Source organism: Ctenopharyngodon idella, chromosome 19 (assembly GCF_019924925.1).
Source record: "Ctenopharyngodon idella isolate HZGC_01 chromosome 19, HZGC01, whole genome shotgun sequence".
Classification (NCBI taxonomy): Eukaryota; Metazoa; Chordata; class Actinopteri; order Cypriniformes; family Xenocyprididae; genus Ctenopharyngodon; species Ctenopharyngodon idella.
The window spans coordinates 16,734,526-16,751,393 of record NC_067238.1 but is presented as its reverse complement, the minus strand read 5'-3'; the positions used below and the strand labels follow the sequence as shown (position 1 = coordinate 16,751,393).

At 38.9% G+C, this 16,868-nt stretch overlaps 2 protein-coding genes and 1 long non-coding RNA gene across 8 annotated transcripts in view; 1 reads left to right on the top strand and 2 right to left on the bottom strand.

Moving 5' to 3' along the window:
* LOC127501638 (uncharacterized) overlaps nt 1-16,868 on the top strand; it is a 145,681-nt gene that overhangs the window by 15,810 nt on the left and 113,003 nt on the right. The gene's annotated exons all lie outside the window — the stretch shown is intronic.
* Nucleotides 1-16,868, bottom strand: part of LOC127501606 (nuclear factor 7, brain-like) — a 99,334-nt gene that overhangs the window by 19,750 nt on the left and 62,716 nt on the right. The window contains exons 8-9 of one of the 5 annotated variants that reach the window (XM_051873677.1): nt 16,749-16,784; nt 15,866-16,595 (exon numbers count right to left, since the gene is read on the bottom strand). The exons of the other annotated variants lie outside the window; for them this stretch is intronic. Of the exons in view, the coding sequence (XP_051729637.1) occupies nt 16,048-16,595; nt 16,749-16,784 (584 nt within the window). The 3' untranslated portion in view covers nt 15,866-16,047. Of the gene's footprint in view, nt 1-15,865; nt 16,596-16,748; nt 16,785-16,868 lie in introns of those variants that run through there. 5 annotated transcript variants of the gene reach the window in all.
* LOC127501627 (zinc-binding protein A33-like) lies at nt 1,216-5,875 on the bottom strand. The gene is made up of 4 exons (XM_051873743.1): nt 5,799-5,875; nt 5,569-5,707; nt 2,187-2,222; nt 1,216-2,051 (listed from the first exon to the last, which is right to left on the bottom strand). The coding sequence occupies exons 1-4, from the start codon at nt 5,856-5,858 to the stop codon at nt 1,486-1,488; spliced, it is 801 nt and encodes a 266-aa protein (XP_051729703.1). The 5' UTR covers nt 5,859-5,875; the 3' UTR covers nt 1,216-1,485.

The following is a 16,868-nucleotide window of genomic DNA, read 5'->3' as shown; positions in this document are numbered from 1 at the left end:
ACTAGTTCAGTTCAAAGTAATATTTTTGTTAAGTGAGTTATAAACTGTTAAGGGTATTGTAAGGCTACAGTCGTAATAATGCTATACAGCAGAATTATAGTTTTCCAGTTTAAGGTTTAGTTAGAAGGCTGGAGAAACACTAAGAGATTAATGCAGTGCTGAAGAGACATTTAAAATGTGTCAGTGCATTGTGGAGGTGTATGTGGTTGTGTCAACTTGTCACTACAGGATGATCTGGAGGTCCACCAGCGAGACAAAAGACAACACACTCTCAACACACATCAAGACTGAAAGTTAGATGATGGTAGTGACGTCACAGTTGTACAGACGTAGAAGATATTGATTGTATTGTTAAGCTGTGAGAAAGCATGTACATTACACTGTTATTGGAACTTGTGTTTTAAATATTTACTTAACGTTAGTAAAAAAAAATGTTTTGTAACATATTATTTATTTACTTTTAAGGTGCTTTCACAAAAAAATAAAAATAAAAAAATAAATAAATTCCTAAATAGTCTAATCATACCAAGAGTGAAAATGTGCCAAAAGTAAATTTACACTGGTAAAATAAATTGAAAATATGTGCAAAATAAAGACAAACATATTATCACGGATAAAAACAGGGCAAAAGTGTGTGTGTTTGCGTAACATTTTATTCCTGTAGTGTTCATGAACTGCAGACTGTAATGATGGGTCAACAGAATGGGGATCCATTTGCAGCTTTTATTAAGAATAGTATACACACAGGTAAGGGCAGAGGCAGAGACGTAAACGGGGACAGGCAATGGTCGAGGCAGGCGGCAGACAAACGGTATCAGGAAGCAGGCAGAGATCAGGGCAGGCGGCAAACAAACACAGTCCAGTAAGCAGGCAAGGATCAAGGCAGGCAGCAGAGAATCACAAGAGGTAAACAGTCCAAACGGCAACAGTATAACAATCCACAGAAAACGCTTAGAAATGATCACCAGGGCAAATCATGACTTCGCAGTGTGTGTGTGTGTGTGTGTGTGTGTGCGTGCTGCTTAAATAGTGTGAGTGTGATGTGGTGCAGGTGTGTGTGCAATCAGTCCCAGGAATGAGGGCCTATGGGAAATGTAGTCTGAGTGATGGTTATCAATATTCCGGTGAAGGCTCCCTCCGGTGGTGCGGGGGAGGAAGTGCGGGAGCCTCACTTGTGACACAGACATTATATTCATTAATTCACATATTCTTTAATTCACATATAAACACTGATCAGCGAACATAAACAGAAGCTGTACTTGCTTTGATGCTTGAGAACAATTACCTCACTGGTTCTTGTGGAAGCTCAAATATGCTGCGTAACACTGTTTACTATAGTTAGATTTTATGTTAAAATTTTACTTTGTCAAGTAGAGATTAATTATAGCTAAAAGATTTTAAAAACTGAAAAACAAACAAAAAATAGCACATACATAATTTTTTCAGATTTCATTATTAAGATCATTACTTTCATCATCTCCTATTTCACAATGCAGTGTAAACAGATTTATTGTGATTGACAGGTGTGATGATCAGTGGAGTTGAGTTTTTACCTCCATCATTAAGTTCTGGGCTAAAAAATGGATAGAGTTTGTCAGTGAAAGACTGACCAGTGAAAGAGTAGATATGAGAGCTGGACTCCACATCATAAAAGGAGACCAGACCCTCCTCATAATCCACAAACACACCGACCCGCTGCGGCTTCACTCTCAGAGACAGAGAGACAGAGGGACCAGCACAGGCTTTATATTCATTCCCATTCCTCAGCCACACAGTCCAGAATCCATTACTGGGACACAGTGTAAACTTTTCCTTCCTTTCAATTGATTCTCTGGCCACCCCTAAGTCCCAGTTAATCTTTCCCTTCACCTGCACCTCAAAATAAAATCTCCCTGAGGAGAATCCCTCTTTTCCCAGGACATTTACACATTTATCAAATCTCTTCGGGTTGTCTGGGAGTTTCTGACTAATGTCTCTATGTCTCACTTGTTTTCCATCATCAGACAGGATGAGTCTAGGATGAGCTGTATCAGGATCCAGAGTCACATCCACTGAGAAAACAGAGAATATGAATCCCAACTTCACATATTTTGTAATATTTAATCAGTTTTTAATCACACTGTGTTGTAGTAATGAAGCTGTGAGTATATGAATGTAATCTAGTGTAGTTCAGACACACACTGTACCTTCATACTGCTGCATCCTCTTCAGATCTGTAGAGACTAATGACAATAAAACATCATCAGATCTTTGACATGATTTATGTGTGGAATTACAGACAAGATTTAAGGTTATTTTTTAAAGAATTTAGTACAATGTCACATTTTATCTGATCAATGTATGTGTCTCTGCTGATATTTAGAGAATCAAACAGAAACCCCTATTGCTTTGAGTTTGAGCTCTTAATATAACTTTGCAAATGTTTGGTGAAATGTTTTATGCAAGTTTATGCAATGTTATTGGAGTGGATCAGTGTTGTGGTTATTCAGCAAATACAGTTCTATAAACATTAAACTTAAACTTAAAACCCTTGATGTCTATCAGTTTGTCATAGACATAGATTGATGTCTATCAATCTGCTAAACTGATTTTTATCTAACACATATTCACAAAACTTAGGTGGTACAGCTGAAAAGACCAACAGAAAATTACAGAAAATTAATGTTTCTTTTTCTCATCTAAATGTATTTGCAGATGTACTAAGTCTCATGGTTGTAGTTACAGGGATGAAACTTCTGGTACAATAATTTATACTATATTATAGAACATGAATTTCCTGCATGTTTTCTGAAATTAGAGCTGAAAATGAGCTGCTCTCTTCAAGAAGAACTGTGAGCTGATGATAATGAGCCACAAACATACAATCACATACTTCTCTTATTTCAGCTTGACCGACTCATTCTTCATTACTATCAGTGTGGAGGTAACACATTACAAGTAACGTGAGTTACACAATCACATTACTTTTTTTTCAATAAATTAACATATTACTTTTAAATTTACAACAATATAGTTACTTTTTCAAATAAGTAACGCAAGTTACTTTGTGTTCCCATTTATTGACTGACAACTCTCCTGTCCCTATGTTGAGAGAAATCAGGAGTAAGGTCAGAGGTTTGTGTGTGTGAACATGATGATTATTGTAGTTCTAGAAATGTGAGCATCATTTACTCATCTCACTAGCCCAAAAACTGATTCAGTATTCCTTAAAATGAATAAAAACAGTGAAATGCAAACTCAGAATATTACACAAACCTGCATTAATTAAATATATTAAATAAGTATTTAAGGTATTTAATCTCACTTTATTAAGCAATGTATTTGCTGCTGATCTTTGATGATCCATTTCAACCATATTAATAAGGAAAATTACTTTAGATAAATGTCACTATTATGTCTTGATTTGGTGTTATGGTTCATGTTCATATTTCATGGTTTATTTTCAAATTTATGCTTTGTTTCACAGCTATGTTTGTTATGTTTTGCCATGTGCTTTCTGTTGTCATGTGATTCCCTTGCTCCTCATGTGATCTTGCCATGTGCTCTTCTTGTGAATGTGTCATGTTGTCATTGGTTGATTTAGTCATGTGGTTTATCAGTTCTGTTTTGTTATTGGTCATTGTCTTGATTGCTCATAGGTGTTCCTTGTTTGTCATTAGTCCTTGTATATAAATAACCCTCATATTTCATTGTTCTTTGTCAAGTATTGTCTGTGTAACTGCTGTTGGTGAGCTCCATGTTGTTTGTTGTTTGTTGTTTCTTGTTTTGCCAAGCCAAATAAAGTCTTTGTTTTATTTTTGATCATGTAAAGTAAATAAACTGCACTTGGGTTCTCACTGCACTCGCCTCCAGTGGAATCCATTACAGAATACTTGACCGTGAACCCAGAAGTTTGTCTCCTTTGCCTACGTCAAGGCAGCCGGAATACTGAGGACTATGTTAAGGAATTTATTGGACTAGCTTACCAAGTGGATTTTAATGACATAGAGACTGTTCACATCATGTCTGCCAAGCCTGAGTCTGTTCATGTCATGTCTGCCAAGCCTGAGTCTGTTCACATCATGTCTGCCAAGCCTGAGTCTCTTCACGTTGTGCCTGCCAAGCCTGAGTTTCTTCACGTCATACCTGCTAAGCCAGAGACTGTTCAGATCATGTCTGCCAAGCCTGAGTTTCTCCACGTCATGCCTGCCAAGCCAGAGACTGTTCACATCATCCCTGCTATGCCTGTGTCTTTAGACAAGATGGCTACCATACCAGAGCCTCTTCACGACATGGCTGCCAAGCCAACGTCTCTTCACGTCATGGCTGCCAAGCCAGAGTCTCTTCACGACATGGCCACCAAACCAGAGCCTCTTCACGTCATAGCTGCCACACCTGAGCCCTCAGCCAATATGGCTATCACGTCTGAGACTCCAGCCATCATTGCTGCCATGCCAGATCCTCTTTATGTCATGCCTGCCTCGCCAAAGTCTCCAACCATTATGGTCGCCTCACCAGAGCCCCATCACATCATGTCTGCCCAAGTTTCCCCTGGAGATTGTTTTGGGGGAGGGTATAGGTACAAAGCTTCAGTGGCTGCGAAGCTTGGTCCACCACTGCACCATGGCCCAGGTCCACCAGTGCACCAGGACCCTCTGCTCCACGGCCCAAGTCTGCCAATACACCAGGACCCTCTGCTCCACAGCCCAGGTCCACCAGTGCACCAGGACCCTCTGCTCCACGGCCCAGGTCCGCCAGTGCACCAGGACCTTCTGCTCCACGACTCTGGTCCGCCCATGCTCCAAGGTCCAAGTCTGCCCATGCTCCACAGACCAGGTCTGCCTATGCTCCATGAACGTTGTCCACCCATGCTCCAAGGTCCGAGTCCGCCCATGCTCCACAGACCAGGTCCACCCATGCTCCATGACCCAGGTCCGCCCATGCTCCACTGCCCAGGTCCGCCCATGCTCCAAAGCCTAGGTCCGTCCATGCTCCAAAGCCTAGGTCCGTCCATGCTCCATGGTCCAGGTCCGCCCATGCTCCACGGCCCAGGTCCACCCATGCTCCGTGGACCTGGTCTGCTTCTGCTCGGGTCTGTGTAACCTCTGTTGGTGAGCTCCATGTTTGTTGTTTCTTGTTTTGCCAAGCCATGCGAAGCCAAGTGAAGTCTTTGATTTATGTTTGATCAAGTCAAGCAAATAAACTGCACTTGGGTTCTCACTACACTCGCCTCCAGTGGAATCCATTACAGTCACATTTCTGTTTAATTTTTTTGTTGTTTTTATTGTTGAAGTAAGAGTCTTGAATTTTCTTCTCCAGCATCTGCTGCACATGTTGTGAAAAGGCCTTTACATTTGCCAAAAATTTAACTTTTTTTTTTTTGTCATTAAAAAACAAACAAACAAGAACATGTAATGCAAAAGTAATGTAATTTATTACTTTCCATGAAAAGTACTGCAAATGCTTACTTTTTTCGGGACTAATGCAATATTGTAATGCATTACTTTTAAAAGTAACTTTCCTCAACACTGCTGATATTTAAAGATGATAAATATATGTATCTGTATAGTGTATTTGATATTGACATACCAGTTTGCGTGAGTTTCTCCTGTAGAGTGTTCTGCAGTTGAGTCAGAGCTCTCCTCACAGTCTCCAGACTCTCATCAGTTTTCATATTGATCTCAGACCAGTTCCTGGTGTTTCTAGAGCTGCACAGGGATGAGTAAATCTACAGCAGGAGAGAGGAGAAATCCTTCAGCATGGGGAGTGTTATGGTGTCATATACTGCATTATCATTGATCAGAGAGATGTTGACTGACCTGTAGGAGGTGGAGGTGATCTTCAGTGTGTGAGAACTGCTCCAGCTCAGTGTTTCTCATCTTTAGCTCAGTGATCTCCTGCTCCTCCTGTTTCTCTGCTGCTTTCTGCTGCTCCTCCATCATCACCAGCAGTTCAATCTGACATCTCTCAATGGAGCGGATGAGATCAGTGAAGAGCTCAACACGGGCTGCTTTCTCCTTCTCTGTGTCTCTCTGCTCAACCAGGAAAATCAACTAATTATTAGTGGTGTTTGAGACAAGAATCAGTCTTACTATTGCTCATACTTTTTTTTAGGTGGTTTTTAAAATCCCTCAACTGAAGGACTTGTTGCCGACACCAACTACTGGTGTACTGATGTAAACTGCAGGAAGAGTCAAACAAAGCCACAACACACTGTAGTGATGATTCATTCTTGAATGAATCAGTGTTTTTGAATTAATCAAAATCATGGACTCACTCTTAAACACAGTCACTTGTCGCTACCTGTGTAACGATGTGTAACCATGGAACCTGCAGAAAGAGACACTGTAAAATCCCCACCACTAAAACACTGACTGACAGTCTGTCTGGATCAAACACAGACAAGCAGAATTCACCTGCCCATCCAGTCTTAATAGTTAAAGGTACACTATGTAACATTTAATGAGCAAGAACATCATAAATCCATCTTCCAAAATGTGTTTGTCCTATCCTAAACCACTATGGTACACCTATAATAATTGTTTATATTCAGACTGTTTTAGGCCGAGTGGGACGCCATCCGCTGTGAAGTAGATCATTACCTGCGTGACTCGTCAGAGTTTCTAGTGAGGGGGTTCTGCCAGTCTGTGATCTACTGAGAGACAATCTATTTTTGAATGTTGACATAGCCTTAGTTTTCGTGACCAGGTGCTGTTTATGCCATTTAGAGTTACTATTATCTTCACAGTCGGGGGTAAATTTCCTGTATAGTCTTTAGATGCTTTTGTTTTAGTGGCCACTTCTAAGGCTGTGTGTAAGGTCAACACCTTTAAGGACTGCCCACTGAATGCCTAAAAAATACAATGTACAGCTCCCTTACTCAGACTTGATGACTGCAGTGACCAACAGTCTCAATAAAGAATCCTGCTGAAGATTTTCTCTGATTTTCACTTCTTATCATCAGATCGTGGTTGTATCTCTCTATTAGTGTTACTGGATCTTAGTGCAGCATTTGACACTATTGATCACAATATTCTTTTAAATAGACTCGAAAATTATGTTGGCATTAGTGGAATTGCACTGTCATGGTTTAAATCATACTTATCTGACCGTTATCAGTTTGTAGTAGTAAACGAAGAGATGTCATATCGATCACAAGTTCAATATGGAGTACCACAAGGCTCAGTACTAGGACCGTTGTTGTTCACTCTGTACATGCTACCCTTGGGAGATATCATTAGGAAGCATGGCGTTAGTTTTCACTGTTACGCTGATGATACTCAGCTCTATATTTCTTCGCGCCCTGACGAAACTTACCAATTCACAAAATTAACGGAATGCATAGCTGATATAAAAAATTGGATGACCAGTAATTTCCTACTACTAAATTCAGAAAAAACAGAGATTCAAATTTTTGGACCAAAAACTTCTTCATGTAATAACCTAGAATATTGTCTAACACTTGATGGCTGCTCTGTTAAGTCTTCGTCGTCAGTTAGGAACCTGGGTGTGCTCTTTGATACCAATCTTTCATTTGAAGGCCATGTTACTAGCATCTGTAAAACCGCATTCTTCCATCTAAAAAATATATCTAAACTACGACATATGCTCTCAATGAAAAATGCAGAACAGTTAGTTCATGCGTTCATGACCTCAAGGCTAGATTACTGTAATGCTCTACTGGGTGGTTGTTCTGCTCGCCTGATAAATAAACTACAGCTCGTACAAAATGCAGCAGCTAGAGTTCTTACTAGAGCCAGGAAGTATGACCATATTAGCCCAGTTCTGTCAACACTGCATTGGCTTCCTGTTAAACATCGTATAGATTTTAAAATCTTGCTAATTACTTACAAAGCACTAAATGGTTTAGCTCCCCAGTACCTGAGCGAGCTCCTAATGCATTATAGTCCTTCACGTCTATTGCGATCTCAGAATTCAGGCCAGCTGATAATACCTAGAATATCAAAATCAACCGCAGGCGGTAGATCCTTGTCCTATTTGGCACCTAAACTCTGGAACAATCTTCCTAGCATTGTTCGGGAAGCAGACACACTCTGTCAGTTTAAATCTAGACTAAAAACGCATCTCTTTAACCTGGCATACACATAACACATTACCAATTTATATTTTCAAATCCGTTAAAGGATTATTAGGCTGCATAAATTAGGTCAGCCGGAACCGGGAACACTTCCTATAACACCTGATGTACTCGTTACATCAGAAGAAGAATGGCATCTACGCTAATATTAGTCTTTCTGTTTATCCCGAGGTTCACCGTAGTCAACCGGATCTGGGCCGTATCCAGGTGAGACCAAGGACCTGCACCTTGACACGACCACAACGCAGCCCTGACGTATCAGCAGAGATTGAGTCAACTAGATCATCCACTGTGAAGGCCTCATCGACACGACAGCCACGACACAGTTCCTCAACAACCGTCCATACCGGCGTGATGAATACAATCCTCAATTGGATGGAACTGAAATAAATACTTTTAATGTTGTGATCCTATTGGACTTATGATAGCAACCTGAATTGTAACAAAGCATTGTTGGCCAGAGGAGAACTGGCACCCCGACTAAGCCTGGTTTCTCCCAAGGTTTTTTTCTCCATTTTAACACCAATTTGCCACTTGTCTGCCACCTAATGTCACCTGATGGAGTTTGGGTTCCTTGCCGCTGTCGCCTCTGGCTTGCTTAGTTGGGGACACTTGACTTGACATTTGATATTCAACAGTGCTTTGATCTGCCTGCATTGACACTATTCTTTAAGAGCTGCTGTGCAGCCAAATAATGTACCAGTTATCAATGTAAAGCTGCTTTGACACAATCTACATTGTAAAAAGCGCTATATAAATAAAGGTGACTTGACTTGACTTGGTTTGAAACAACCTGCTAATTTAAAGTATAGGTAGGTTGGTACACTTTCCATGTCAGGTTGTATAATGATATAATATATATGTACAAGTATTTGGTTGTACCACCCGACAAAAAAAGTCAAAAAAATTAATTTAAACACTTTGAAATATTATGTAACAACTGAAACTTGTTTAAACACATTGTTCATGACTTTGAAGAGATTTTTTAAAAATACCCTTTTTGTCAATTAACCATATACCAAAACCTGTTGAAAAACATATATTTTTGTTAGTGTATTTGTACATCCACAGCTGAAAATGTTCTAAAATCAATAGACAATACACCTGTAGTTTTGATGTAAGTATTTACTTTTAAAAAACACATTTCTAGAAAAAAATGCAGTGCTTTATTTTGCAGTAAAGATGAACTGTTTGGCTAAGGTAAGAGTGTGTTTAGATCACTGTGTTAACTGTTTTGAGAACAGTTACGTTAGAGAAATGTGTCAAATCAATTGTAGTGGGGGAGGGTGTAATGACCTCAAAGAATTCCCAGCTGAAAAATATGTAATATTAAATGTATTACAGTTTTTCTCGATTGCTTAAACTGTCACATACAGAGGAGGTCGGAGACACAGGTAAGGTTTACGATGTTTATTGAGACAACCAGAGCAGTGAGCAGGTGAGTGAAGCCAGATAAAGTTTGTGATGATCGATGACAGTGATACTGATACTTGATTTCTTCTAGGAGTCGTGGGTGGCAGATGGTCCTTGGAGCTGAAGACACACAGAGACACTCACGGAAGACAGGAGAACACGGAGGATCTAGGACACACACTGGAGACAGGTAAGTAGTTGATCGAGGAGTCCGTAAGGTAAGCATTAGGGTAAGTATGCGTTAACGAGACCGGACAATGACTGTGTGGCTGTGAGTATCTCTTATAGTGCTGCTGATAGGGGTGGTGATGAATGTCAGGTGTGCGTGATCAGAACTCTGGTGAAGGAGTGCGTCGTGATTGGGTGAGTGAAGAGCCTGGCGTGTCTGTGACATAAACACATTTCTTGAAACTATGCCTCATATTCTCAAAACAGTAAACACAAATCCATAACGTCTCACCCAATTCCCCAAACATCCTATTTTCAGGTCAAAATGAAGCTCTACACTCAAAACCATTCACTCTTGCTGAAAAAACAAACTTTGCCCTCAGACATCACACACAAGACCTCAAAAACACACACACTACAACATAGTCTTACACACCGGTGAGATAAATTCAAAACAATACTACAAAAAACAAAAACCAGTAATAAGTTGTGTTTCTTGTGGTTCTCCCCCTCAAGGAACTTTTCACATAAGGAACACATGTTTATACATTTGCACATTTTTTTATTCTTTACAGTTTTTTCCAACTGCTTACACACAAAATCTTTTCATGTCACACGATTTTTGAAACCTCTCACTCAAAGTGCAAACCTACACACCAAATCTCCAAAACCATAAGCTAGTACTCAGCCTTTGACTCAGTTTTCAATTGCATAAAACACTTTTTTCAAAACACTACACACAATTCTCTACCTAAAACACAAAAATCTAACAGGAAGTGACTTGCTTTCATTTTCCAAACACAACCAACCAAAATGCTACACTTATTCACCAGGCCACACACATGCACTCCTCACAGGTGCAAACACTAATTGCTTAACTGATCACTAACCAATCACTGCTTTACTGCAGTATAGGCCTATAAATAGATCAAAGGTCAGATTACCTGTTGTGAACAATGGATTCCAACAATGGAGAGAGAGCAAGAGGAATAGGAGTAGGAGTAGGAGGAAGAGGAAGAGGAAGAGGAAGAGGAATAAGAGGACAAGGACGAGGGCAAAAAGACAAGGAAGGAGAGCCATCTCTGATGAGATTAGGGCAACACTTGTTGATCGTGTGATTAACCACAGTTTGACCATGAGAGAGGCTGGACTGAGTCCAGCCCAACTTGAGTCGATTTACATTGGCGTCCATAGTTCAAACCTTCAGAAATGAGAACAGGTATCCAACTCTCTAATTTATTATAATTTATTATAGACTATTTTAGCCTTACAGTAATGTACAGTAAAATACTTATGACTGCATAGTATTGCATAAACATTTGTAACTCTAAGCCATCCATTTACAGTTTTTTTTTCAACTGTTTACACACAAAATCTTTACTTGTCACACAATTTCTGAAACCTGACACTCAAACAGCAGAACCACACACCAAATCTGCAAAACCATACACTAATTCTCGGCCTTCGACTCAGTTTTCAATTTCATAAAACACTTTTTGCAAAACACAACACACATATCTCTATGTAACACACAAAATCTAACAGGAAGCATCTTGATTTCCTTTTTCAAACACGACCAATCAAAATGCCACACTAATTCATCAGTGCCTCACACTAACTCCTCACATGTGCAAACACTCATTGCTTTACTTAACACCAACCAATCATGGCTTTAGAATAGGCCTATAAATAGGCCAAAGGTCAAGTTATAGATTTTGAACAACTTTTCTGTTGTTTACATGCTTCCATATTCATCATTTCTAAACCCTATTGAGGAATTTTTCTCCACATGGTTGCTGGAAAGTGCATGATCATCATCCCTATGTCAACATAACACTTCTCCAGGCAATGGAAGAGTCATGTGGAGACACTGACACTGCTTCCATCCAAGGATATGCAAGAGAGAACATAGCATGTGACGTGGATGAAGTATTGTGGCCGGACCCAGCCAGGAGGAGAGATGAAGCCTAGATACAGCCAACCATCTCGCCCACTAACAAACACACACACAACACACACATGTTGGGTTTCCATGTTCTATGGGGACACTCCATAGGCGTAATGGTTTTTATACTGTATATTCTGTATATAAATGTCCCCACAAAGTCAAAATGCACTGGTATTACTATACTTGTGAGGACATTTGGTCCCCTACCAGGACACACATACACACCATTCCTTTGGAATATTCACCTTTTTCAAAAATTATGCTATTTTTTTTTTTTTTTTTGGTTGCTAGTTTTTTTTTTTTTTTTTTTTTTTGTCCAACTACACATGGTTGATGTATTATATTTTATTCTGTACTGTGCAATACTGTATTCACAACCACAAATGCTTACAGTAATCTCTGCCAATTACTTTCAATCTTGTACAGAAATGTACATAGTACAGCTTTAGGTTTTGAATAACTGTGTGTATATGATATATCCAAAAATAGAATATTATGGCAAATGTGTTTGAAAAGTAAGACAAATGTTTGCTTTTGAGATGTGTTTGTGATATTTTGAATGCAGTGCTTCATTTTGCAAGAGATGTTATGCTTTTTGCATTTTGTGTGTGCAATTCTTGGATTTGTGTGTAAAGTTTTGAAAAAAAGAGGCAAAGTTTTGAAAATGTGTGTAAGCAGTTGGAAAAAAACTGTAATGCACTGCATTGAATGAATGAGGTTGGTTATCATGCTGTACTACCTTTTTTTTTTTTTTTTTGTAAATTGTTTACAGTTCTTATGCTGAACACATACTGTGTTTCAATTCTGTACAGAGTGGAAAGGCAAAGACATCATGGAGGACGAGGACACTTGTTTACAGATGTACAAGAGACTGCAATTATAAATATGGTTTTGGCCAACAATGCAATTAGGATTTGAGAGATAAGAGAGCATATCTTGAGTAATGACACCATATTTAACAACATCAATGCTGTAAGCCTGTCGACCATACAACGCATCCTCCAACGGCACCAAGTGACGATGAAACAACTTTACAGGGTGCCATTTGAAAGAAACTGTCTGCGCAAGAATCTGCGACATGACTTTGTAGAGGTATGTCTGCAACACTACTTCCAGTACTTCAGACATACCATATTTACTCATCTGTGTATCCTTTTGTCTGTTACAGAGAGTACTGGAGATGGATGCCCATGTAATTTGCCATGAATTTATTTATGTGGATGAGGTTGGCTTCAACCTCACCAAAACTAGGCGCTGCGGAAGAAATGTAATAGGACAGAGGGCAATTACCAGTGTCCTTGGACAGTGTGGGGGTAATATAACTATATGTGTTGCCATCACTCAAAACGAGGTCCTCCATCACAATGCCACACTGGGTCCGTACAACACCGGCCATATGCTCACTTTTCTTGATGCAATTTACAGAATGCTTCTCCCTGATCCAGATCAGGAGCCTGATAGATTTGTGGTTACATGGGACAATGTTAGTTTTCACCGGGCTGTTCTGGTCCAAAACTGGTTTGCCACCCATCCCCAATTTGTAGTTTTGTACCTACCCCCATATTCACCTTTTCTAAATCCGATAGAGGAATTCTTCTCAGCCTGGTGCTGGAAAGTGTATGATCGCCAACCCTATGCCCACATGCCGCTTCTTCAGGCAATGGAGGACGCATGTGGGGACATAGAGGTTGCCTCTGTCCAAGGTTGGATACGCCATGCTAGGAGATACTTCCCTCGATGTTTGGCAAGAGAAAACGTATCTTGTGATGTGGATGAAGTATTGTGGCCAGACCCAGCCCAGAGAAGAGATAAAGCGTAGCTTTGCACTGGTGACTGCCCTCCCCCCACCAATTCCTGGACTGCTCCCCCAGGGCCCCCCCACACACAATTGTGTTCTTTACTGTATTTTAAGGAATATACTTTTGGTTTACATATGTTTATGATTTTGTTGTATGCTACTCTATACAACAGTAATATTTGGCCTAATATATATTTTCCGTTTCTACATTGCATTGGTGTTTACAGTGTACTTGTTACCCCTCTCAGCAGAATACTTTCACTGTAGAACATTGTATTGAAATGTAGATATAAGCCTATGAAAGACCAAAGAGCTTTAGATTTAGAACAACAGTGTTTACATGGTATATCCAAACATTTACTATTATGAAAGAAGTGTTTGGCATTTGATGCAAATGCTTCTTTCTGACATGTGTTTATGGCATTTTGAATGCAGTGTTACATTTTGAAGGAGATGTGAGGCATTTTGCATTTTGTGTGTGCAGTTTTGGAAATTATGTGTAGAGTTTTGAAAAAAGGTGACATAGTTTTGAAAACGTGTGTAAGCAGTTGGAAAAAACTGTAATGTACTGTACTGTACAGTACAATACACCAAATAACAACAAAAAAAAATATTCTGCCCCAGCATCACATCTTTGGTCTGGGACAGGCCAGAGAATCTCATCAACATCACAGGCTGTACTGGCCCTATCCAGGGTAAAATCCTCTTGCATGCCTGATCCACCCCTGGCACACATCAACTGAAATGTCTAGTCAGGCTTCCATTCCATCGTCTCTGTGTCCTACAAAAACAGAAGTACTGATTACCATAACTGTAACACATCCTTTTTACAAAATGGAAGCAGACAGAAATCTGTATGTAAGGCAATTTGATGCATGTGTGGTAACAGAGTACAGCACTGAAAAGTTACAGTAGATACACTGAGGTACACCTACCTGTTTTCTTATGATCGAGGCGACAGTGAAGCAACTTAAGTTTGGCTGAACTCATTGCCCAGCCTCCCTCATAGTCATACAATGGACAAGGACATGGTCAACTAGTGGCACAAATTTAATCTGAGACTCCTTGTCTCCTTGCCCCTCATTCTCATCCTAGTCCTCCTCCTCTTCCTCTTTCTTCACTTCTTCCTCCTCCTTCTCTCTGGTGTCCTCGACCTTTTTAATCACGTTCCTCTGGATCCATTGTTCCAAAACTGAATGAACTGACTGGGGCTCTTTTATCTATGCCTGGTTATAGTGTTTAAGCAATTGAGAAAAACTGTAAAAATATACTTGAAATTCAAGTAGTATGATTATTGTACATTTGTATTCCCAGCATGCTTATTTGAAGTGCATTACAAATATATTGAATTGCATTTTAATATATTTCTAAAAAGTATGCTAGAAGAACTTTGGTAATAAATATATTCTTAGTTAAGCTTTTAAGAAATATGCTTAACACAAGCATACTTTAAGTGAAGTTTTGGTGTATTTACAGAAAACATACTTATTTTACCCTTACTCAAAGTATATTTTATGTGTACTTTGTGTGAGAAAATGATTCAGCTTATAGTGGGTTTATACAAACTTTATAATCATGTGTTGGCCTTCTGCAATATATTTTAAATGTTTATGTAATATACATGTGCTTCAGCCTGCTTTTCAAAAGTATTATATGTGCTATATTCTATAAGTGCATTCTTACAATGTACCAACTTATAATGTATTATAAACGTTTGTTGTCAACTATGATTAAGCATTGTAATAATACCTAAATTAAGATGTTGTTCAGTTTTACTTGTTTGCACTTGAAAAAGAATATGCTACTTAAAAGGCTGTTGTCATAACATGTTAATTGTAATAGGCTGCTATTGAAATTCCCACAAGGATTTTAACATCATACTATTTGAAGTCCATTATAAATCAATTTTCCAAAAATATGATAAAAAATTGAATGGCTCTGATTGGTTCAGAGTGTACCCCGTCTCGCCACACTCACCTGGTTACTTCCTAACTTGAAATGGGGGTGGGGGTGGGGTTACACTCTAGGTTCGGGCCTCTCCCCGGACAACATGCCAAATATGCATACCATTTATTCTATCTGACGTATTTGTAAGTGTGAATTTGAGAAACTGTTAAATTATACAAAGCGATCTCGTCAGAGGACTTGGAGAAAACCACTTGATTCATATGGTTTATTTTGGTGATGTTTTTTTGTGATGAACTTTTTGAAATGTGAACAGTTTGGTGAATTAACTTTCATCAGAGGGACAGAAATATCAGATTTCCTTAAAATATATGTTTTTGTTTCAAAGATGAAGGCTTAAGTTAAAAATAAATGCATTATTCACTTCTGCTCTTAATTTTCCAGTACCTTTTAAGTTATGTTCCAGTAACATAATTTTTATGTTAAAATTTTATAGGCAGCTTCACTTTGTCAAGTAGAGATGGGAAAAAAATGGCATGAAATTATGAAAACAATATTTATGGAAAAAATAATTTATTGAACAAGCATTATATTTTTACATTAAAAATATGCAATTATAGCTTACAGTTTTTAAAAACTGAAAAACAAAAACAAACAAAAAAAATAGCACATACATAATGTTTTCAGATTTAATTATTAAGATCATTACTTTCATCTATTTCATATTGTGGTGTAAATTCATTTATTGTATTTGACAGGTGTGATGATCAGTGGAGTTGAGTTTTTACCTCTATTATTGGTATAGGGACTAAAAAATGGATAGAGTTTCCCAGTGAAAGACTGACCAGTGAAAGAGTAGATATGAGAGCTGGACTCCACATCATAAAAGGAGACCAGACCCTCCTCATAATCCACAAACACACCGACCCGCTGCGGCTTCACTCTCAGACACAGAGAGAAAGAGGAATCATTACAGGCCCAATATTCATTCCCATTGCTCAGCTGTACAGTCCAGAATCCATTACTGGGACACAGTGTGATCACTCCCTTTCTGTTAATGGATTCTCTGGCCACTCCTAAAGTCCAGTCAGTCTTTCCCTTCACCTGCACCTCAAAATAAAATCTCCCTGAGGAGAATCCCGTCTTTCCCAGGACATTTGCATATCTACCAAATCTCTTTTGGTTATCTGGGAGTTTCTGCCAAATGTCTCCATGTCTCACTTGTTTTCCATCATCAGACAGGATGAGTTCAGGATGAGCTGTATCAGGATCCAGAGTCACATCCACTGAGAAAACAGAGAATATGAATCACAATTTAATACAGACATTTTGTGATGATGTTATTAATATATATAATCAGTGTTTAATCATCCTGTAGGTCAGTGATGAAGCTGTGAGTATATGAATGTAATCTAGTGTAGTTCAGACACACACTGTACCTTCATACTGCTGCATCCTCTTCAGATCTGTAGAGACTAATGACAATAAAACATCATCAGATCTTTGACATGTTTATGTGTGGAATTATAGACAAGATTTAAGATTATATTTAAAGAATT

What these genes read in the sequence shown, in the direction of transcription:
- LOC127501627 (XM_051873743.1), bottom strand. Translation starts at nt 5,858, where the DNA reads ATGAGAAACACTGAGCTGGAGCAGTTCTCACACACTGAAGATCACCTC. An exon ending in ATCACCTCCACCTCCTACAG is followed by an intron (nt 5,708 to 5,798) that starts GTCAGTCAACAT and finishes CTCCTGCTGTAG; the next exon opens with ATTTACTCATCCCTGTGCAG. An exon ending in GGAGAAACTCACGCAAACTG is followed by an intron (nt 2,223 to 5,568) that starts GTATGTCAATAT and finishes TATTGTCATTAG; the next exon opens with TCTCTACAGATCTGAAGAGG.